The sequence below is a fragment of the Thalassophryne amazonica genome, chromosome 19 (genome assembly GCF_902500255.1).
Source record: "Thalassophryne amazonica chromosome 19, fThaAma1.1, whole genome shotgun sequence".
Lineage (NCBI taxonomy): Eukaryota > Metazoa > Chordata > Actinopteri > Batrachoidiformes > Batrachoididae > Thalassophryne > Thalassophryne amazonica.
The window spans coordinates 67,660,287-67,684,491 of NC_047121.1; the positions used below are offsets into that span (position 1 = coordinate 67,660,287).

The window sequence follows — 24,205 nt, forward strand, 5'->3', positions numbered from 1 at the left end:
CTGTGACGAGGTGGGCTGTGTCATCACTTCCAACCCTCATGAGGTGTGGTCGTCTTTCCACAGTTCAGTGGTGTGTACGAGACCAGCGTTTAGTACTCACCTAGACTCAGGACGGAGGTAGATTTATGATGCACTTTCGTATAAATCTAGTCTCCTATTGTCAGTCTTTGTTCAGGTTGCATATCCATTTTAAATGTGTTTTTGCTGTCATGTGATGCACTAATAATCAGTGGTGCTTTTAAACACCCACAAATTCAACACTCAAGTACTCAGTTTTCCTTCATGCTCTGGTGTCAGAGGAGTAGGTTTAGAAATGATTGTCCCAAATGATATGTCAGATGTGGTTCCGTGGCTCTAATCCCTGTGATGTGCAACATTAGGTTAAATTTGCTGATGGAGAGAACCAGTCTGATTATGTTGCTCTTGGCTCCTTCTCTGGCTGTTTTTCCTCCTTTATTTCTTGCCATTTCTCATCATCCTCTCCCCTCCTGGAGCCCCTGCTGGTGGGGTAGATTCTCGCCATGCATCTGGTGGGCTTGAGTCAGGGGAACGTGTGGGTTTGGATTTCCCTTCACCTCACAGTCCATAAGAACAGCTCATGTTGAACTTGGTTGGATTTCAGCACAGAGTGGTGGATTTCTACAAATTGCTGGAATTCATTTGTCTGCTGGGTTGTGGTCCCTTGTTCCAAGCATGCTTTTAGTCTTTCTACAGCAGAAATTGGAGGAGGCAAATGTAAAAACACATTTGTACTGCTGGCTCTGATTTCCACAATTTGTCTTTATTTTCAGTGGCAGCAGTGTAAATAATCCATTCTCTCACGAAGTACAGTTGGGACATAAATATTTGGGCATCTCAAAGTTCTTATTGTTGCATTCTACCACTTTGTATTCATATTGAGAGTAAATAATCAATATGAAAATGAAGTGCAGAGTTTAATTTATAATTCAAAGCTAATTATATCCCCATTGGGCAAGTAGTGTTGGAACTACAGCGCCTTTTGGAAATGATACCCCGCTGTTCAGCCATTTTTTTTTTTTTTTTTTTTTTTTGATGAGGTGTGTGTTACCTTGTCATTTCATTCACAATTAAGCAGATAAATGGTCTAGATTTGTTGCATTGAGTTTATAATATTTTGGTGTTGGCTATAAATTTGAAGTTCAAAGACTTCCAAATGGTACATGCACAAAGGATACCCAAATTGATAGAGTGGGGACTGACTCATGGCCTCCTATTTTTTTTTTTCATCTGGATGTTTTTGTGAGCTCACCAGTGACAGAAGCAGAAATTCATTGCGTTCCTACACCTCAGCTCACTCCCACCAACACCACTTGCCCCTCAGCACTTCGGACAGCTGCTTCTCTTCAGGCTAAGGTGAGCTGTCACTGTTGGAATGACATATCTGCCTGCCTTTGAGCGGCTTGATTAATGGAACGCATTGCTACTAATTCTTCATCAGCTTCCTAATAGCTCAAGTCTTTATTTAAAGAGTGATCTAATGTTGTATCTGGCTGTGTCATGTTGTTTACTGGGAACATCCAAGGCCATGCTGGCACTAGACAGCCCGGATTAAGTTCCAGCAACAGGGAAGGAAATTCCACCACTAATACTGGATACTCTGCTGCTGTCAAATGGATGTTTGAAGAAGTTAGCCGATCCTCAGGGAAGGTACTCCAGGTCCAGGTGTGATATAAGGTGGGATGGGCCTGGTCTTGCCTCAGGAATGGTCTGGAATCAGTCAGTAATCCCTCGCTTTGTAGGCACCCTATTGATGGAACACACACAGTTACCCGTGTGCATGCACGGACTCTATGCCAAGCATACGCACGCATACTCGGAATAAACATTCTTTGAAGAATAAAGTGTCTTTTTGAAATAGATGTCCGCTGAAATCAAAAGAGAAACAATGTGGGAGGTTGGGACACAGCTGTTGAAACAGGTTGTGTGTGCTGTTGTTTGACACTAGACTAGCCTCCGCGCTATGACAAGTGTTGTCATGTTTGCTTAAAGCAAAAAAAAAAAAAAAAACGGATGTTAGTTGAGGGTTATTGACAAAGAAATCACACATAGTTGATGCAGTGTGTGTGTGTGTGAGTAATAGTTTTTTTATTCGTGTTGTTTTGTTGTTGATGCATCCATATGTACGGTTGGGGAGGGAGAGACAGGAGGATTGTACTCATATGCCATTATATATCCTTCCTTAATGTGGTTGACCGTTTGGGAATCTCTCTACCTTGGGGCAGCTTTCAGCACGATCTTGAATAAAATGCTTCAGGTTCCCGCACTGTGAGGGTCCTGTGCATGCCTCACAGGCAGCAGAGCAGCTGACATACCTGACGAGGCCAGAACGGGCACCTTATGAAAGCAGAGAACGCGCGCACACACACACACACACACACACACACACACACACACACACACACACACACACACACACACACACACACACACACAAAGTGCAACTGACATGCACGTGTTCAGCTAAATGTGGGTGGAAAGTTTATCTCTAAACATAGATGTGTAGCGTGCTGAAATAACCCTGGGTTCTCTCTGGCTTTATTCCATTCTGCACTTAAGACAGTGGAATTTGACTGCCGAAGACAACACAAACATGTACACACTAACTCGCATACACACTGTGAGCTTGTTTGCTCAAGCCTGTCTTACTTGGTTAAGTTGTCCTCTGTGGTGACCTCTGCTCAGTAGACGTAGCCGTCATTGCAGGCCATGAGCATGCTTTGCTCAGGCAGACTGGCCTAACCAGTTCTGCTTGAGACGTTGCCACCACATAGTCTCCCCCCACCCCGTCATTCTTTTCTGTGTCACACTCATTTCCTTTATTCGCACAGTTTGCACCAAATATTGACAGAGGCAGGTTTGTTTGCTGTTTGTGCTGTCTTATGTATAATGCATTCGCAAACTAAAGATGGTGAATTATATGAGAGTCCATAACCCTCACGTTGTAGCTTTAGCAATTTTATTTATTTAGTTTTATGGATCGCCCACGCTAACTTGATAGCCATGGGGGGGATTGAGAACAGCTTAAGGGGTAAAGGCGAACGTCAGTCCTGATTGGCATCAGCACATGTGGACATTCACACCTCTGCCCATGCCCCTGACTTGGCCTTGTTTAAGTTGGCCTCAGGAACCAGTGCCCACAGGCAGGCTCGGCTTGTCCGACCCAGCGGAAAAAGGAGTTGTCAGCTTTAGGGGCTTTGCGCTGGGGCAGCTGCCATTGGCCAGGTGGTTATATTTAAACTTGTAAGGCAATGGGGTGCACTATGCAGGCAGCAGTTTTTACACTTGCTACTTGCAGTACAGTGGGCCAGCAGGGAGTGCAAAATTCTTTATCCATACAGAAGTGCTGGCAATGCCCTGGCAGAAGGTGCATGGGATGGCACAAGGTTGGCTTCTAAATAAGTAATGCTTTCCCTCAATACTGTTGTCTGCTGTTTCATGTAGTTCTTTGCTGTAATTATCACTTTAGCCATTAGGAAGCAGGCTGCACAGGCTCCACGGCTCCATCCGTATCTCTGTTTAGGTTAACTGCAGCTCTGGAACCCTGGTGTTCAGCAGACAACAACCTAGTATAGTTTTATGTGTGATGGTGGGGAGGTGCTGATGTATCCTGTTGAACTGCAAAGTCGAGGTAGAGATGGACACCATTAATGATCAGGTTATATGCTTGTGTGTGTGTCTGTGTGTGTGTGCACGCGCACACCGTGGTGGGGATGTGGTGGGCGTGAATCTGTTTACTGTACACTAAGTGGGTCAGATGGCATTATCAGAAGTAATCTATGGTGGGTCCCCTGCAATTTATGAGACAAATGGGTTGTTTTTGATCAGGTTTTTGAAATCTTTTTTTTTTTTTTTTTTTTTTGTGACCCATTGGCAACTCTTGGTTACATACAGGACATTACCCCCCCACACACCCCCACCCGGATTTGAATCAATCAGTGATATGATGAGACTGAGTCCTGCTCCATTATTTCAAACAGAATTAAGATGGAGAGGAATAAATACGTATACACATGAATAAAAGTTTGAGTGGTACTGTACTGTCAATGTGATGGACGGTAGAGCTAAAAAACAACAACAACAAAAAAGGATAATATCACATTTTCAGTCAAAATTAACTCCTCAGCGACTCCTAGTTTTACCAGATTGCTGAAAGTGTAACTCTCTCAATCTTAAATATGATATGCATTCTTGAGAGAAGGAAGAATACTTCCTCCTGGCATGAAGAAATAATCATCCTGATGTTTTATTATTATTGATGGTCCCCAAAGTTTCATATTAGTGCCACAGAGGTCTTATAACATACTTGAATACCAGTTATGCACAAACCTGAAAACATTGTGAGGACACACATAATATATAGGTATATAGGATGGGCCTCCATAATGTTGAAAGCAGATGTTTATGTTGGCTCTTTTGTGAGTGTTGCTCCAGTGGTCCTTTGACTTATTGCCTTCTCTGCTTTGCTGGGGGGGAGGGAGGTGGTCAGTCCCCTCTTCTCTTGCTTTATTTTACTGGAGCTTTTGACAAACTGTTCTGTCTGGTTAGTCACATAAGCCTTTAAAGAACACGTCTCACAAAAATCATAAGAACTTGGATTTTGGCTGTTAGTGACCATCCGGTGATACACTGGGATTACTTTGTGCACTTCCCTGACTGGTCTCAAAGTATACGCCATTTGCAAAAAACAGCTATGGAGACTGTTGAAAACAAAGTACTCGTGAGTACTAATTTTTCCAACTTTTCCCAACAGCATTTACATCACTTTGAGGAAAACATTCCCATGGGGGCTTGAATGGAATGTAGCTGCTAACGTTAAGAAAGGAGTCACAGATTAATTGCAAAGTTTACATAAGTGTGATGTCGTGTTATGATGACTCATTTTTTAATGATAACTGTTTATTTTGATGCTGTCATGGTAAAAACAGCAGCCACTCTCCACTGTGAGCAGACTTGGTGCATGTGCACATCTATTAGTCATAAACACAGCCTGTTCAAAACAGTGTGCTAGAGGCTCAGCTTTGTGCACTCTTATAAGTGTTGTCATCGATGTAACTGTGAAAAATCTAAGAAATGCATCTGTGTGATCAGGCAGCCTGAAAATCAGTGGAGAGTTCCACTTGCACATTCACAGTGGGAGCTATAACAGGATTAAAACAGCGTGCTGCTCCAGTAGACGGCAGACTCCGCAGACATCGAGATCCAAAATCTGACAGACTCTTTCAAAGTAAAATTAACAAAGCCTACCAGCTCCACTGAGGAGAACAAAATGCAAAAGGGGGAAAAAAATGAACAGGGCCCTCACCCACTTGTAGAATGATTTCCAAGATTAAATATGCAAAGTCTACACCATCAAAGATATTGTCATGCACGGCTCATGCACCATTGCCAGCTGGAGAAAAATGTACAGGTCCACACCATCAAAGAGATCAAGACTGGCACTGTCACTGCCAAAGCTTGTAACATCAAGATATAACTGAGTGTTATCTTCCAAAGTACACACAGTGTTTCCCTGGGTGAAAACAACCTGTTTAATCCTCTAATGCCTCGTGCTTGAGACCAAAGGATTCTCTTTTCAAATCCACATCAGACTGGAAAATCACTAACAGCCCTTGGGCAAGATCCTTTCTCAAAGTTGTGTACTTGAGCGCCTTGACAGCATGCTTGGGTGTAGGTTTGTGTGTGTGTGTGTGTGTGTGTGCGTGAGAGAGAGAGAGAAATGGGTGAATGTGAGGCATCATTGTAAAGCACTCCGCGCATCCGGTTCCAATCAAAAAGGCTATAGTCATGCAATCCATTTAAACAAATAGATTTTAATGGCTCTTGATGAAAGGGTCTGGTCTGTAATAGATGTCATTAAAATGTTGAGGTCGGCAACATTCTAGAATATTTTTAAAGAAGCTGTGAGTGGCCTTCTTCTTATAAATATATATTCAGAATAACAAAGGCTGCTGTTCTCCGTGTCTTAGATTGCATGCTGTTTGTTCATGGTAATGTGTGCCAGTTTTGAAGGTACCTTTATGGGGAATGTAACTGAAAATTCTCTAGACTCAGGGTGGGCTCTGTTTTGCCTATCTTAAAATCTGATTTAATGTCCTTTAGTCATCTTGAACTCCCCCTTTGCCTCTCACTCTTAATGACCCCGGTCTTTCCTTTTCTCTCCACCCCTTCATCATCGTACTTCTGTTTGATTGGCGCAGTAGGGGAGGTAAACTGTTCTGAAACTCTCAATGAAGATGGATGGACACAGTGAGAGAGTGTGAAAGAGAGGAATAGTGACTAGTTGGTCTGGGTTTAATTAGTGCGTGGTGGGGTGCCACTGTGTTGAAGGAATGAATGGGACATAGTAGGGGATTCTTGGCACCTCAGGGTTAAAGGTTTTGCAAAAGCCCTAGAGAAATGTGTATATTATTTTTGTTTTAATGGAAAATCTGAAAGAACACAATTTGTTTTGAGTGGTGTTTTTTTTGTATTCCATCAGATGTGAAACATGAACATAAAAATATTTTTTAAATTTTATAGCTGGCTATTTTTGTATACCTTTAAAAACAGAGAACAAGACATTCATTTTAGTTCACTTTATGTATATAGTGCTAAATAAGTTATGTCAACGCACTTTATAAAAACAAGTGAAGTCTAGACCTTATTTACCCCATGAACAAGAACAGTGGTGACTGTCCTGAGCACAATATTAATGTGAAAACATTATGGTAGTAGATGAAGTGCTTGACTAAGCTTGCTACAAAAATAACTTAAAAATTATAAAGAAATATCTTGAGGTCTTTGTACACTACATAGACAAACATAGAACTCAGAAAATATTGTATATCTGAGGAGGAATGGACAACAATGTGGAGATATGATTGGAAATGTACTAGTTCACAGATCTGGAGGGAATTGCTTGAAAAATCGTATATTTTATTACATCCTCTCAGAGCTCCCCCTATATGTTGGAGAATGAGGTAACCAACATGCAAACCACCACCATGTTTTCTGGGACTGCCCAGCTATCAAGGACTTCTGGAGAGAAATACATGTGGTTTTCCAAGACATATTCAAGGATGTAATGCCTCTAGAGATGAAGATTATACAGTATACTTATTAATTTACCACAGAAATGGTTAAAAAAGGACAAATACGTATTTACTGAACATTTTGTTGGGTGCAGCTAAAAAGGCATTAACTAGGAAATGGCTTTTACAGGAAAGCCCGACTTTAAATGGATGGATGGACATTAGCAATATGGAAAAGATAATCGCGTGTGTCAACCACAAATTGGAACAATTTACCTCATACTGGATAAAATGGATCCACTATGTAACACCCCATAGTCCTGATTTTGATTTCTCAGTTTACTAGTTGAGCTGTAATGAAAGTCTACTCCCTAATTGTTTTGGTTCTGTTTGTGTTATTTTGTAATTCTGCTTTATGGCATTTTATGTCAGGGATGTTTGCTTTTGAAATGACTGTAAGCTGATATAGATAATATGAGGATGATGAACACATATGTATATATTTGAAATTTTGATGGATGAGTTATTTAGGCCCTCCCTAACAAATACTACTATTCTGCTGGGATGGAACTTGCAGCACAAATTGGCAGTGATTGGGAAAGTATTAATGCATCAGAAGACAGAGATACTCTTAATATTAAAATGGTGTTACCGTTTGCCTAAGCACAATATTAAACTTGCATCCAGTACTGTAGGTGATCCTCTTGCTGACACATCACTACGACTTTCCGTCAGATGATTGCACACATTGTGAAGGAGATGAGGAGGTGAAAGCCATGTGGATCCTAATTTCTTGGGAGGGGGCACCAGACAGCACCAATGGTCCCACCTTTGGAAGATGGTTCCAGCTCTGTGCTGAGTGGTCTTCCCCTGCATGGCAGCACCTGGGTCCAAACTCGATTAGTTGTTTTGGAAGAGCTTATGGAGTCATGAGATCACTGGATGGAGGTTTTTGGCAGTACTTATATCTTTCCAGTACAACAAATGCCTAATCTTCACTGTCATGGATATTTTACTCTTAGCTACTGTATGACAGTGAAACCTGGACTTCCGCTAGTGACTTAAGACAACAACTGGATGTTTTTGGTGTTAGGTCTTTCCAGAGAATTTCTTAGATACCACTGGAATGACTTTCTATCAAATAAGGGATTATTGTGGGAGATTCAATAAGGTGTACTTGCACTGTTTTGGATAATCAGCTACAGCAATATGGCCATGTAGTATGCTTCCCTGATTGTGCTCAAGTGTACAGGTGCATTTGTGCTGAGTACCTCAGCAACTGGAAAAGGCCAAGGGGATGCATGCAGCTGGGACTAGTACCTGGATGCCAGATTCTTTAGTACTCACGTTATAGATCAGGTCAGTTCAGGTTGGGGAACAGGAACTGGTGCCGTATATTGTTTCTTCTGCATTATCATAGAAATGCTTTGGCAATAAACTGGCAATTGAATCTGCCTGGTTGGAGATTGTTCCTTCAGTATGGATGCACAATAACTGTACAACTCTTGGTGTTTTTTGGAATTTCTATACTGAAAATGTTTCCCTGTGTGCCTACATGAGCCTAGGCATGTGTGAGGGCAGGCAGCCTGAGGCCAGGTGACACATGTTACTTGTTTCATTTGGTTTTCATCAGTTCATTCTGTCCTCTCTTGTTTATACTCCTCCACGACCCTTTCTTTGCTTTTTTTTTTTAATCTTTTTATCTTTTCTTTGTTTCTCAGTTACTCAGTTCCTTCCTCTGTGTTGGTTTAGAGGTTTCAAGGTTTGTTTCACAAGTCTGACTGGTCTTCCAAGTAGTATTTTAATGCTGTACCAAACATGCACCCTGCAGCTCTGTGGGAATTCCAACTTTGAACAAACAGTCCTTAAAATTTAAGAAAAAAATAAAATAAATCTGTAATATCCTCAAGAAGTATTGTGTTTCTCACTCGATAATCATGGTAAGGGTCATCAGTAACTGAAGCCAGTGTGAAATCTCAGCTTCCAAAAGTAATGGATCAACTTTTATGTATCACAACTGGTGGAACACACTGATAATGTAATTTATGTTATGTGCAATACAAATCATTTAACTTCACGTATAATCTTGTTCTTTTTTGCAGTGATGTGTATTGTGTGCTTCAAATATTTTATTTTTTGTGTTGTTTTATTGTACTCTATCTTGTCTTGGTGAAAAATGCATCTCCTTGCAGAAATTCCAACTGAAGTACATTCGACTTGTTTTACATAAAAATGTTTTTTTTTTTATTTTTTTTTTTTTTTACAAGCCTACATTATTCAGGTTTAATTGAGGTTTGGTGCTTGACAAACTGTCGTTTACAGCTGTAACAGACTAGAAAATTTAACAGTTGTAGGTTTGCTGGTCTTGAGGATTTGCTTAATTTCAAATATGTTCACATTTCTTCAAGTTAGGTTGACATTGATATTTTGTTGGAGAGGAAAGGTTTACTGACCTTGATGTCTCGGACGATCATGCGATATTGGGGGATTTAGTTGATAACCTGAGAAGCTGAATGAGGAGTCTGAGGCCTTTTCCACATGGCTACGAAATGATTTTTTTTCTCTTTGTCATTTTCAAATAGTGTTCCATAACCATGGCTACCTTTTGAAGATTTATCTGCATCCACACTAAAACGCTTAAATCAACCAAAAAAGCTGTAGTACAGGCCTGTATGTGGTATTGTATGTTGTGTGAGTGCACACACGTGTGTTTCTCCATCATTCACTGGACTTTATATGGCTGGAAAACAAGAGAGAGAGAGAGACAGAGAGATGGCGGACAAAATGAGCTAAATATTAAAAGATTCATTTTCCACATTTCAGTTTGGATCTATCTTGTGTGCACGTGTGCATTTCTCTGTCATTCAAGTGGGCGACTTCAACTGAATCAGCAGAAAAATATCATTGGATAATTAACACCTTTCACTGGACTGTCTGTAGATGGAAAACAACACAGCCGTGAAAAATACAAACACATTTTTTTAAAGCAATTGCAGTGACTGAAAAAAGTCTTGTGACTGTTGTCCAGTTCAGAAAACTCACCTTCGTCCTCTTCTGATCAGACCAGGGTGCTACACAGAAAAACTTTGGATTATACAACAACCCGAACACCACACGAAAAAACTCTGGATTATACAAAGACCAGAGTCCCATGCGAAAAAACTCTGGATTTTACAAAAATACAAGGTGTTTTTTCGTGCAGGTGCTGTCAGCCTCAAGGCAGTAAAACAAAAAACAAACAAACAAAAAACACAGGCACACGATAAATCCAAACAGAATGTGCACTGTACAAAATTGTGGAAAAAGGATTCATTTAATACATCGCTTCTTTTGTCTGCCGTGATGACAGTTGGTAGTTGATGAAAGTGTAGTGACACGGACCCACAACAGGGGGCGCAAATCAACGGTCAATAGATGAGCCAAAAAGTAACAATTTAATGTTGTGAAATGTGCACAACGAACATACAGACAATCTCAGAATATGATTACAGTCAAATTACAAAGGTGATGTGTGGGCAGGCTCGAGGATAGAAGACGTCTGTCCTGAGAAGGGCCGGAACCACACGATTTCCGCCACCACCGAACCTGGTGAATACTGGAGCCGCCAAGTCCCGAATTCCCAGGTGATCACCGTCTCCGACTGTCGGATCTGGTACTGCTGGCGAGAACAAAGACAGTCAAGTGTGGGTGTGTGTACACCCAGTAACAACAATGGTGGGAATGCCACCTCCACCTCTCACTCAATATGTGATGAGTACCGCAGTGATTCCTCAAGGGAAAAGAGTGCCGTCCTGCACTCACTCAGCTTCCACAAAAAGAGGAACCGGTACTCCTGCAAACACTCACAATATACAGATATATTGTAACACAAAACGGCTGAGGATATTACCTTCAATGAAGTACGATATCTCGGCGATGAGGTGGAGATGACGTCTGGGTTTTATGGAGTGAGGTGATGAAGAATGAGTGACAGCTGTCAGGAAGTAATGAGTAACAGCTGTCACTCCCGGCTGTGTCCGTGGCGGCAGCGCCCTCTCGTGCCTGAAGCCCGCACTTCAGGCAGGGCGCCCTCTGGTGGTGGGCCAGCAGTACCTCCTCTTCTGGCGGCCCACACAACAGGACCCCCCCCCAATGGGCGCCTCCTGGTGCCCGACCAGGCTTGCCGGGGTGTCGGCGGTAGAAGTCGGCCAGGAGGGCCGGATCCAGGATGAAGCTCCTCTTCACCCAGGAGCGTTCTTCGGGTCCATACCCTTCCCAGTCCACCAGATATTGGAACCCCCGGCCCAGTCGACGGACGTCCAGGAGCCGGCGCACTGTCCAAGCCGGCTCCCCGTCAATGATCCGGGCAGGAGGCGGCACCGGACCGGGAGCACAGAGGGGTGAGGTGTGGTGAGGTTTGATCCTGGAAACATGGAAGACCGGGTGGATCCGCAGTGAAGCTGGGAGCTGGAGCTTCACCGCGGCAGGGCTGAGGACTTTGAGGATACGGAAGGGGCCGATGAACCTGTCCATCAATTTTGGAGACCGTACTTGCAGGGGGATGTCCTTCGTTGACAACCACACCTCCTTCCCGGGCTGGTATGCAGGGGCCGGGGACCGCCGGTGGTCTGCATGGGTCTTGGCCCTCGTCCGGGCTTTCAACGAGGCAGAACGGGCGGTGCGCCACACCCGACGGCACCTCCGAAGATGGGCCCGGACCAAGGGCACACCGACCTCTCCCTCCACCACGGGAAATAATGGGGGCTGGTACCCCAAACACACCTCAAATGGGGAGAGGCCGGTGGCAGAAGACACCTGGCTGTTATGTGCATACTCCATCCAGGCCAGATGGTTACTCCAGGCTGTCGGGTGCGCAGATGTTACGCAGTGGAGGGTCTGTTCCAGTTCCTGGTTGGCCCGCTCTGCCTGTCCATTCGTCTGTGGATGGTACCCGGACGAGAGGCTCACGGTGGCCCCCAGATCCCTGCAGAAGCTCCTCCAGACGTGTGAGGAGAACTGGGGACCACGGTCAGAGATGATGTCGGTGGGTATCCCATGCAGACGGACGACGTGGTGGACCAGGAGGTCTGCTGTCTCCTGAGCTGTTGGGAGCTTCGGGAGGGCCACGAAGTGGGCCGCCTTGGAGAATCGGTCCACTATCGTGAAGATGGTGCTGTTGCCCTGGGACGGCGGGAGGCCCATGACGAAATCCAGGCCGATGTGGGACCAGGGGCGATGAGGCACCGGTAATGGCTGGAGAAGTCCTTGGGACCTTTTATGGTCTGCCTTGCCCCTGGCACAGGTGGTGCAGGCCTGGATATACTCCCGGACGTCGGCCTCCATAGACGCCCACCAGAAGCGCTGCCGGACAACTGCCACGGTCCTTCGCACCCCTGGATGACAGGAGAGCTTGGAACCGTGACAGAAGTCCAAGACTACAGCTCTGGCCTCTGGTGGGACGTATAAACGGTTCTTTGGACCCGTTCCTGGGTCCGGGCTCCGTGCCAGGGCCTCCCGGATGGTCTTCTCCACGTCCCAGGTGAGGGTGGCCACGATAGTGGACTCCGGCAGGATGGGCTCCGGTGGATCCGACAGTGCAGTTTTGACCTCCTCTTCGTGTACCCGGGACAAGGCATCCGACCTCTGGTTCTTGGTCCCGGGGCGATAGGTGATCCGGAAGTCAAAACGCCCGACGAACAGTGACCAGCGGGCTTGCCTGGGGTTCAGCCGCTTGGCGGTCCTGATATACTCCAGGTTCCGATGGTCAGTGAAAACCGTGAACGGCACAGACGCTCCCTCCAACAGGTGTCTCCACTCCTCAAGAGCCTCTTTCACCGCAAGGAGTTCTCGATTGCCGACGTCATAGTTCCGTTCAGCCAGGGTCAACCTGCGTGAAAAGTAGGCACACGGGTGAAGAACCTTATCGGTCTCTCCGCTCTGGGACAGCACGGCTCCTATCCCTGAGTCACAGGCGTCCACTTCAACCATGAACTGGCGGCTAGGGTCGGGCTGCACCAAAACTGGCGCAGTAGAGAACCGTCGTTTCAACTCCTTGAACGCGGCTTCGCACCGATCCGACCAGGTGAAGGGGACTTTTGGAGAGGTCAGGGCTGTCAGGGGGCTAACTACCTGACTGTAGCCCTTAATGAACCTCCTATAGAAATTAGCGAAGCCGAGGAACTGTTGCAGCTTCCTACGGCTTGTTGGTTGGGGCCAATCTCTCACCGCCGCAACCTTGGCCAGATCAGGGGCGACGGAGTTAGAGGAGATGATAAACCCCAGGAAGGACAAAGACGTGCGGTGAAACTCGCACTTCTCGCCCTTCACAAACAGTCGGTTCTCTAACAACCGCTGCAGGACCTGACGTACATGCTGGACATGGGTCTCAGGGTCCGGAGAAAAGATGAGAATATCGTCCAGATATACGAAGACGAATCGGTGCAGGAAGTCCCGCAAGACGTCGTTAACCAAGGCTTGGAACGTCGCGGGGGCGTTGGTGAGGCCGAACGGCATGACCAGGTACTCAAAGTGACCTAACGGGGTGTTAAATGCCGTCTTCCATTCGTCTCCCTTCCGGATCCAAACCAGGTGATATGCATTTCTAAGATCCAGCTTAGTAAAGATTTTGGCTCCATGCAGGGGGGTGAACACGGAATCCAACAATGGCAACGGGTATCGATTGCGAACCGTAATCTCATTCAGCCCCCTGTAATCAATGCATGGACGGAGTCCGCCATCTTTCTTGCCCACAAAAAAGAAACCTGCCCCCATCGGGGAGGTGGAGTTCCGGATCAGCCCGGCAGCTAATGAGTCCCGGATGTAGGTCTCCATTGATTCGTGCTCAGGTCGTGAGAGGTTGTACAGCCTGCTGGACGGGAACTCAGCGCCTGGAACCAAATCAATGGCACAATCGTACGGACAGTGCGGGGGAAGGGTGAGTGCCAGATCCTTGCTGAAGACGTCAGCAAGATCGTGGTACTCAACCGGCACTGCCGTCAGATTGGGAGGTACTTTGACCTCCTCCTAACCTGTAAACCGGGAGGAACTGAGGATCCTAAACACACCCGATGGCAGGTTTCGCTCCACTGAACCACCACCCCAGACGGCCAATCAATCCGGGGATTGTGCTTCAACATCCATGGGATGCCCAAAATCACGCGGGAGGTAGAAGGAGTTACAAAAAACTCAATCTCCTCCCGATGGTTTCCAGACACCACCAGAGTTACTGGTTGTGTCTTGTGTGTGAGTAAAGGGAGGAGGGTGCCATCTAGTGCCCGCACCTGCAATGGCAAAGGAAGCGCCACCAGAGGGAGCCCTACCTCCCTTGCCCATCTGCTGTCTAGCAGATTCCCTTCTGACCCCGTGTCCACCAGTGCTGGGGCTTGAAGGGTTAAATCCCCGCTCAGGATTGTGACTGGGAGTCGTGTGGCAATCTGTGTGTGTCTCACTTGAATGTTTTGACCCCCCCTTAGCCCAGTCTCTAAGGGCGAGTGTTGTCGTTTTGGCCGTTTGGGGCAGTTTTTCTGTATGTGCTCCTTTGAGCTGCAGAAAAAACACTCCCCGCGGATCAGCCTCCTCATTTTGGCCCTGTGCGTTTCCCTAACAACGTCAGCAGGGGGAGCTGTTGCCCCACAAAGCGCTGCGGCTGTGGAGCGTGGGGAGGGCGGCCCCTTTTCGAACCCGGAAAGGAGAGGGGCGGCGCGTATCCGGTCACGTCCTTCGCCTCGCTCCCGACGGCGTTCCTCCAACCAATTGTCTAACCGTATAACCGAGATCGATAAGCCCATCTAAATCCCGCGGTTCCTCCTTAGCTACCAGCTGCTCCTTCAGAACCAACGACAGTCCGTTTATGAAGGCGGCGCGGAGCGCAACGTTATTCCAGCCGGACCTCGCAGCCGCGATGCGGAAGTTGACTGCATAAGCGGCTGCGCTCTCGCGTCCCTGTCTCATTGACAGCAGCACAGTTGAAGCGGTCTCTCCTCTGTTAGGGTGATCAAACACTGTTCTGAACTCCCCCACAAACCCAGTGTATGCTGATAACAACCGTGAGTTCTGTTCCCAGAGCGCAGTAGCCCAAGCGCGTGCTTTACCCCGAAGCAGAGCAATCACATAAGCTATTTTACTAGCATCTGACGCGTACATGACGGGACGTTGTGCGAAGATGAGCGAACACTGCATAAGAAAGTCCGCGCACGTCTCCACACAACCTCCGTACGGCTCAGGAGGGCTTATGTATGCTTCAGGGGATGGTGGGAGGGGTTGTTGAACCACCACTGGAACGTTCATATCCTGCACAGGGTCGGCAGGAGGACGAGCTGCAGCAGCGCCCTGAGTGCTCGCCGCCATCTGCGCGGAGAGAGCCTCCACCCTGCGGTTCAGGAGGATGTTTTGCTCAGTCATTTGATCCAACCGAGCCGTAAAGGCGGTGAGAATGTGCTGCAGCTCACCAATCACGCCTCCTGCAGACGCCTGCTCTCCCTGCTCTCCCATTGGTCGTTCAACAGCCGGGTGACGCCCCTCGGAGTCCATGACGCTGGCCGAGATATCCTGTTGTGAAAGTGTAGTGACACGGACCCACAACAGGGGGCGCAAATGAACGGTCAATAGATGAGCCAAAAAGTAACAATTTAATGTTGTGAAATGTGCACAACGAACATACAGACAATCTCAGAATATGATTACAGTCAAATTACAAAGGTGACGTGTGGGCAGGCTCGAGGATAGAAGACGTCTGTCCTGAGAAGGGCCGGAACCACACGATTTCCGCCACCACCGAACCTGGTGAATACTGGAGCCGCCAAGTCCCGAATTCCCAGGTGATCACCGTCTCCGACTGTCGGATCTGGTACTGCTGGCGAGAACAAAGACAGTCAAGTGTGGGTGTGTGTACACCCAGTAACAACAACGGTGGGAATGCCACCTCCACCTCTCACTCAATATGTGATGAGTACCGCAGTGATTCCTCAAGGGAAAAGAGTGCCGTCCTGCACTCACTCATCTTCCACAAAAAGAGGAACCGGTACTCCTGCAAACACTCACAATATACAGATATATTGTAACACAAAACGGCTGAGGATATTACCTTCAATGAAGTACGATATCTCGGCGATGAGGTGGAGATGACGTCTGGGTTTTATGGAGTGAGGTGATGAAGAATGAGTGACGGCTGTCAGGAAGTAATGAGTAACAGCTGTCACTCCCAGCTGTGTCCGTGGCGGCAGCGCCCTCTCGTGCCTGAAGCCCGCACTTCAGGCAGGGCGCCCTCTGGTGGTGGGCCAGCAGTACCTCCTCTTCTGGCGGCCCACACAACAGTAATCCCATAAAAATCCCATTAATAATCCACCAAGGGGAAAAAAAAGTAAGTTACACTGTTGGCAACAACATCAAGTGATTAATTATGAGCCACTGTGGTTACACAGGTGGTGCTGTGATATAATCGTTTCAGAAACATTCTCCATTGCTTGTGCACACAGGGACAAATCCAGCGTTTTCAGATTTACCCACTCTGGGTGTGGATGAAACGGCAAAACAGTGCAAAATTTATGCAGATACACCTAAATCTGTTCCCGTTTGGACGGAGCCTGAGTGTCTGAGTTTGATTGTCCTGGATAAAGACTAATGGCATTCCACAGAGTGCTGTTCCTTCCTGTTTCATCCTGAATAGCAAATCGTGACATGTTTTGAGGCATCATAGTAACTTCTTGATCCACCTTTGCCAGTCTTGATCAAACTTGGTATACGTAGTATTTACAGCCATCATCTGCGCCAGTTTTGAAATTGGAGTGAAATTTTCAAGATGTTCAAAAATTATTTATTCCAGATTTGCCTAATCATCACTAGTGCATAGTAACTTCCGGGTGTTCATATTCTTGACAGCATCAATCATGACCAAATGTCTTTAAACCCAGTATCCCTCATGAGTACAGCTTGAAACTTGTTTGATTGTGCTCCATTGGGGTAAAAATTTGAAGCAGAAGCAGCATTTGTGGCAGTTATAGCTGAGGGCACAGCCTTGCGCGGCTCCTTGCGTTCATTTTTGGGCAGGTTTTCAGGTCTGCACTTTATAAGCCAGCCTGTTAGAAGGCAAGCCAGAGTAAGCAGTTTCATCCCATTTTTTTCCCTTTTGATGGATCGTGGATGATCATAAGAGAACGGTGCCCTGCAGAATAGGGGTGTAAGATCTGGGCTTTCAATGACTTCCAGGACACAGCCATCGAAAGCGTGTCTGTATGAAATGAAAGTGTTGAACTTGTAAAGGTTTAGCTATGTATTTAAATATTTTGTCCATTGGCAGATTTGTCAGTCTCCCATGGAGTTGGCGCGCTAATGGACAGAAGATGTCACATTTCCACAGAGACCTGCAGTGGAGTTTGTCGTGGTCTGAAAGCATGACATCATATTTCTTCATTGTTGATGCATCTGGCCTCCTTACTGAGAGAGACAGAGAGAGAGTGCTGTCTTTTTCTTCGAGACATGTTGCTGTGCTCTATGTTGTTGTTGCATCGGTCCTTTTTCCACTTGTGCTGGAGCTTTGGCCAGTCAGAAGCCCAGAATGATGTGTCAGGCAACTGCAGAAAACATAAAAGAAACAAAAGCTGTCTGCTCTCTGCTCAAAGTTTTGAACATGCACACAAAACATTCTGACAAATGTGGTTGACAACGTACTCATTTTGCGACTGAGAAAAGATTTTTGTCAGGCATGACGTGAACACAAAAATTATAGTATCAGCTCCTCATGCATTTCCTTGATCAGTCAGTGTGACTGGGGCTTAACCAGTAACCTAAGGCAACAGGTGAATGTCTTTGGAACCAGGTCTCTTCAGAGGATCCTTGGATACCATTGAAATGACTTGGCTATTTAGCAGACTCCTACAAGCAGTATCACTTGCATTCAAGGGAACATCAGCTATGACATTTTGGCCATGCAGCATGCTTCAGTGAGCATGGTTCAGCATGTAGGTGCCTTAGTGTTGAAGATCCCAGTGGCTGGAAAGAGCCAAGGTCACACGATTTTTCAGTTTATTTTCATTTATATAGCGCCAAATCACAACAGAGTTGCCTCAAAGCGCTTCACACAAGTAAGGTCTAACCTTACTATCCCCCAGAGCAGCAGTGGTAAAGAAAAACACCCTTGCTTTACCTGGCAGCAGAAGATAGATGGTTGCTTCTGAGAGATGTGGATGGACTGTTGTCTACGTGGGTGTGATGACTTTCCACCCAAGGTGGTTTGTGGATGCAGCAACGCGCAACAATAGTGCGTACTCCCAGGCTTGGCTTGACTGGATATTAACAAAATCACATTTTATATGTGTATGTATGTATGTATTTTATTTTTTGTGCTTCTACAGACAGAGTCAGGTGAATTGCCTTGTGGGGTCTGTTCATTGTTTTTGTTAACTCAACATGCCTTCTCTTTCCAAGAATGACATTTATTCTTCAACCACACCACAGTTCTCCTGTGTGACATTATATAAATTTAATCATCAGATTTTAAATCAGAATTGCAGTACTTGGTGCCAACATGTAAAGTTGATTAGAGAAAGAACGCTCAGTCATCACCCCAGTTATGTTTCACTCCAAAATCAGCAGTGCTTCAGGAAAGTTGAAATGTTGCGAGACAAAATTAATTTCCAAACCAGTCAGTCAAGAACTGTAGAGTGTTAAAGCCGAGAGTTGATTGACATAAAGCCTTGTCCAAATTGTTTTCTGTTTGTCATCATTATTGTGCCATAGTCTACAGTGATGAGTTGTATTCTGCCCTGAAACAATGAAAGCTATTGTGCCATGTTTAATCTTGGTCTGTTATGTTTTTTTTTTTTTTCCTTTCTTTCAGGGTCAGACAGTGTCTCTCCAGGCTGTGCCAACAATAGCAGAGGCCCTTTACCACTACAAACCTTTTCAAGTTGAAACATATGGACCCCCGGTGCCTGAACTGGACCAGTTGAGCAGACTTGGGTACAAGCATATTTACACACTCGTACATGTTGTCATGGAGGCCTTTGCGGCTGCACTCTGTTCCTAATATCCAAACACAAGACGTGCAATTTTTGTTCTGTTTCATGGCGCTGTATCAGGACTTTTACTGTTGCCTTTGAGATAAAGTTAAGTATGAAAATTGTTTTGATCAAACTCCCAATCTGGTCTACAGTAAAGCCATGGTCACAACCCGCCGTAGTTGCACGTGCGTGCAGTCTACTTGCAAAAACATGGGCTAAATTTGGAGTAAGTACTGCCTCAGTACAAATTTAGGAGCATGCAGACACGCCGTAGAGGTTTTAGTGCATGCAGAACTTTCGCTGCGGTCAGGCTGCGGATTCACCAGCAGTACAGATGACGCACGTTGTGAGTACTGCCTCAGTACGGATTCAAAGTGGCACATTTTCATTCAATTACTATTGAATTAACCAAATCCATACGTAGGCAGTACGGATTACGGCACTCACCACATACTATGGAGGCCAACAGACTTGCATGCACAACGCAGCTTTTCACTTGAACTTGGACTTTATTTCCAAACGTCAGCAACACACACTCCACAGCTTCAGTCTGTTAACTAGCTGTAACTTTTCGAGGCAAGTAAACACTCGTACAACTGACCGCTGCAGGCTGGACATGCTCATGCATCGCCGACGCGAAAAACACCTGCCGCTCCGGTCCCGCTCATAAAAAAGAAAAGCGACCCCACACACACACACTGCTTTATTGTCAACTCTCTTTATCGTTACACTCCTGGAGACGTGCGTTGAACATACTCCCTCCCTCCTCTTGCTACTGCCTCTGTATGTTTTCACAAAAACGTAGTGGCCGTGGCATCCGCAGAAAACGTACGGCAAAAAAAAAAAACGCACGGTGGGTTGTGACCGGGGCTTAATTGAGCAGTTTGCCATAATAAATCAAGCAAATCAATATGTTTCAAGAGGAGGTGGAGAATGTGAATATTGAAGTTCATAAAAATGAAGGTGATCAAAAACAAGAGCTGTTGGTTATCCTGGCACAAGATTTTAGTTTTGACACAACGTGCTGCTACCAGCGTTGATGTTCTTTCTTTCTCTTGGGTCTGTTTGGTCACACTTTTGGGTCAGGCCTAATTGTACTCTGGGCCCTTTGGATTGAGTTAATTTATTGTCATATCACTGTCGGGTGGCCATTTGTCTAAATTTTGAACAGAAAAGTTTTCCTTTGAAAGTCTGCCATCCATCTGGATTAAAACCTATATTTATTGTTTGTCAAGCTTTTGACAATGTTCTATAAAACAGATACTGTATTTTCCAGAGTAATTCACATTCATTTGTTGTTTTTTAACTGATTTTGGAGGTCCTGCGATCTTGTACTCGGGTGCAACTTATATTCCTCAAAAAAAATCTTGCGTTCATTGCTTGAAATAATTATGATGCTATTTACATAGGGCTTTCCCAGGAATCAAAACATTAGACAAGATAAACTCCTACAATAAAAGAATAAATGTCAACAATAAAAGTCCACTGCAAAAATGCACAAAAATCCCAAATTAAAGAATTGATTTTATATAATATATATAAGTGCGACTTATACTCTGGTGCGACTTATGTATGGTAATTTATATGGTAGTTCTTCCCTGTGCGGCTTGGACAGCACAAATGTCGATGAGTGAATTAGTCTACATCCCAGCCAGCTAGTGTTGACAATAACTCAAAAACAATATATGTTATCATATTGTAACTTGCCAAATTTAAAGAACGTATAATGAGGATGAATCCCATTGCATCATTGCATGTCTACATTCAGATGCCTTCCTGATCACTCCTTGTAGATGACATTGTGTTTTCATTTAGTATGTCATTTACTTTTTGTCGTTTTTAATGCTCACACAACAACTGCTCCAGTAGTTTATGGTAGTGCAACACTTCAGACATTAAGCAAGTATCACACTTAGCTTTTGAACATTTGAAGCCTGATCTGGATAAGGACAAAAACATAGCCATGAGGCCTTTTGCTGATGAACAAAGAAACACCACGGGACCCACACCAGACTACAGAACAGATTGAGGAAACGAGCCCATGGTCCTTGCTGTCTAGCATTCTCCTGGCGAATGTTCAGTCGCTGAACCCGACGTTGGACTATCTTAGAGCAAGAGTGACTTTTCAATAAGCTGTCAGAGACCTATAATATCCCGTGGTTTAGTGAGACCTGGCTGACCTCTGTAGTGCTAGATCAAGTGGTGACTGTCAGACTCCTTCCACACGGACAGAAAACTGGAGGCTGACAAATCTAAAAGAGGGGGAGTGTATTTTATGGTAAATAACAAGTCTTGTGAGGCAAAGAGCATTTCTCTTCTTTCTCACTCCTGCTCATCTCATCTAAAATATTTTACAATCAAGTGCCATACATTCTACCTGCCTTGTGAGTTCAGCTCAGTTGTCACCATGGAGGTCCGCATCCAACCTCATGCTGACACATGTACGGGTTTGTCTGAATTACATTGTGTCATTAGTCAACACAAACGCGCAAAAGCAGCGCTCATCATGGTATGGGACTTAATAAATTGAAACTCAGAACATTTATCAGCATGTCCTGTGTTCAACCAAGGATGCTAACATTCTGGACCATTGTTATACTCTGTACAAACAGCACTACAAAGCTGTTTCACAACGAGCATTTGGAAGATCAGACCACAACTCTGTTTTTCTCATGCCGGAATATAAACAAAAGTTTCATCAGAAAGCTCTGGTCACAAGGGAGGTAAAACACTGGTCTCCTCAATCAGAAGCCACACTACAGCTCGATTGACACAGACTGGGGCATGTTCCAGTCATGTGGAGGCGACATGAACATGTTTGTGGGCCCCACGATTAGCTTTGTTAGCATGATTACTCATGACTTTATCCCCACAGCCACAATAGACTTGCTCACTGGAAACCATCAGCAGGGCAGTGAACACCAGAACCCACTACTTATAGCGCAAGACTCACCACTCGTGATTTGGGTGTTTACAAACTGGCATCATATGGTGTACGGCACGCTGTAAATGATGTAAAATGGCTGTAGTGGTAGCACACAGAGTCGCATTTCCATCAGAGCAACATGTGACATGGGCTGCACACAATAATGGACTTTAAAAGCAAATCTTCTGTGGCCGTAAGTGTCAACTCCACGTTCGCCAACAAACTTAATCTGTTATGCCCTGTTTACACTGGACTGAGACCTATATAAGACCTACAAGAACATGACATTTTGTCAACTCTGTCTTGGCTGGTCTCCTTTGTGATCTGCTGTTTGCATTAACACCAAGGTTGTATTGCGGCTAAATTGTGCAAGTGAAAAATATGTTAATATCCGCAATCATTGATGCAACTCCATGCAGAATCAATTGAGAGTCTGTTACGACCCACAGGATCAAGTTGAGAGTGGGTTGAGACGTAAGAGTTTATCAAGACCGATTATGAGACCCATATATCTGTGAACTGGTCGCACTACTTTTGTGAGTGTTTTAAATAGTTCAGTACACTCACACACCTGTTGGAGACTGAGGGGGAGTGATGCCGACCAAGAGGGATTTTTATTCCGACCATGGAGACTTCATTGTGACCAGCCTGCAACCCCAGTGGGAGTCATTGATTGTGAAGGCGAGCAGAGGCCGTTTTTCAATCGCAACTCGGTCGTGGACCCGGTGTAAACCGAGTGTTATATGCCTGTTTTGAGGCTGAATCTGCCATCGATCACCATGTGGCCAGTGATAACTACAGAACATTAACAGTACACAGTGCATCTACGGGCACCTGCTGTGTGTGCGTGTGCAACAGAGAATGGGTGTGTGAGGTATTATAAAGTGCTTTGAGCATCTGGTTCCAATGGAGAAACACTATAGAAACGCAGTCTATTTAAATAGACTGCAGTTAAATAGACTGGCAGGACAGACGGAGCTCAGGATTATCAAACACAGTCATTTAACAGATTTTAATGGCTTTTTATGAAAGGTTCTGGTCTGTAATAGATGCCATTAAATGGTGAGTTCAACAACATTCTAGAATATTTTTAAAGACGCTGTGAGTGCCTTTCTTCTTATATGAAGCTGTTTGTAGACCTGGAAGTCACGGCTTTGGCACCAGGTGACACTTGAGACACAGTGCAATCTCATTATATCTAATAACACTGCTCTGTGACTTTTTTGGCCAGCTTTCATTTTTTTACCAACAGTGCTGTTGCATCATGGCTCGCTTTCTGAGACTTTATATCCTAATGAGGCCCTATGTAGCATTTGTTCTCCATTGGCTTTGAACCAGAAGGATAGCCGTTGGAGTGTTTTTTTTGTTTGTTTGTTTGTTTGTTTGTTTTTTGTTTTTCTGCGTGCTTGAATTTAATGGCAGTTAAACGTGTGTGTTGGGCGGGGGGGGGGGGGGGTGTCTGCTTTTCTGCAGCAGTGTTGTGTAACGCGTGTTAACTTGAGGAGGCAAAGATGACACTGTATCAACACTGTTGCAAATGAGTTTCTAATCTGATAGTATTGATTAGTAGTAGTAGTGATTATTATTATTTTTATTTTTATTTGGACAGCCCTATTCTGGAATAATTAGAAACCTGTTTCAAACCCTGTTCTGGAGTCTGCACTCACAAAACTGACTCATTGGATTGGATTTCCATCTAATATATATATACGTATATAGGGTGGTCGGTCCTCTACAGTATGCCAAAAATAAAAATGTGACTTACTTAAGGTGATTCCTAACAAAATTGTTCATCTTAATGAGAAAATGTTTTGTGCAAAATTTTTATTTCGATACGACTATTCTAACCACTGCGAAACGTTGGGTGGAAATTGCGATAGTTGAGCATATTAACACAAACCAGCAATGGTAATGTTCCTGTTCACAAATGAAACACAAATTAAAACAACAATCCTTTCTCATTTAGCTGACCATACAGGAGAGATAAAAAAAGTATTACATGTCACTGTCCACCTTTTTGGTGAAAACAAACAGTCATGGGGAGTGGCCTTTGATTCCGATTTTTTCTTTTCCTCCTGGAGCTGGCATCGATGCCACTCAACAACTTGCAGCAGGTATTGGCGCTGCTGTTCATCCTTCCTTAGGATCTGATTGTAATCCTGGATGAGTGCAACTCCTCGCGCAGCAAAATCATTGACAGCAGTGATGTTATCCAGGACCTGCTGTGATGGCTGGTCATCCTCCCACTCTGAAGGGGTCCTTGATGAGGAAGT

The 24,205-nt window shown here is 45.0% G+C and overlaps 1 protein-coding gene across 1 annotated transcript in view; it reads left to right on the forward strand.

The window, feature by feature from the left end:
* The window catches only part of LOC117531951 (CDK-activating kinase assembly factor MAT1-like), a 117,779-nt gene that overhangs the window by 26,723 nt on the left and 66,851 nt on the right, over positions 1 to 24,205 (forward strand). Inside the window, exon 8 of the mRNA XM_034195139.1 lies at positions 18,844 to 18,965. Within this exon, the coding sequence (XP_034051030.1) occupies positions 18,844 to 18,965 (122 nt within the window). The remainder of the gene's footprint in view (positions 1 to 18,843; positions 18,966 to 24,205) is intronic.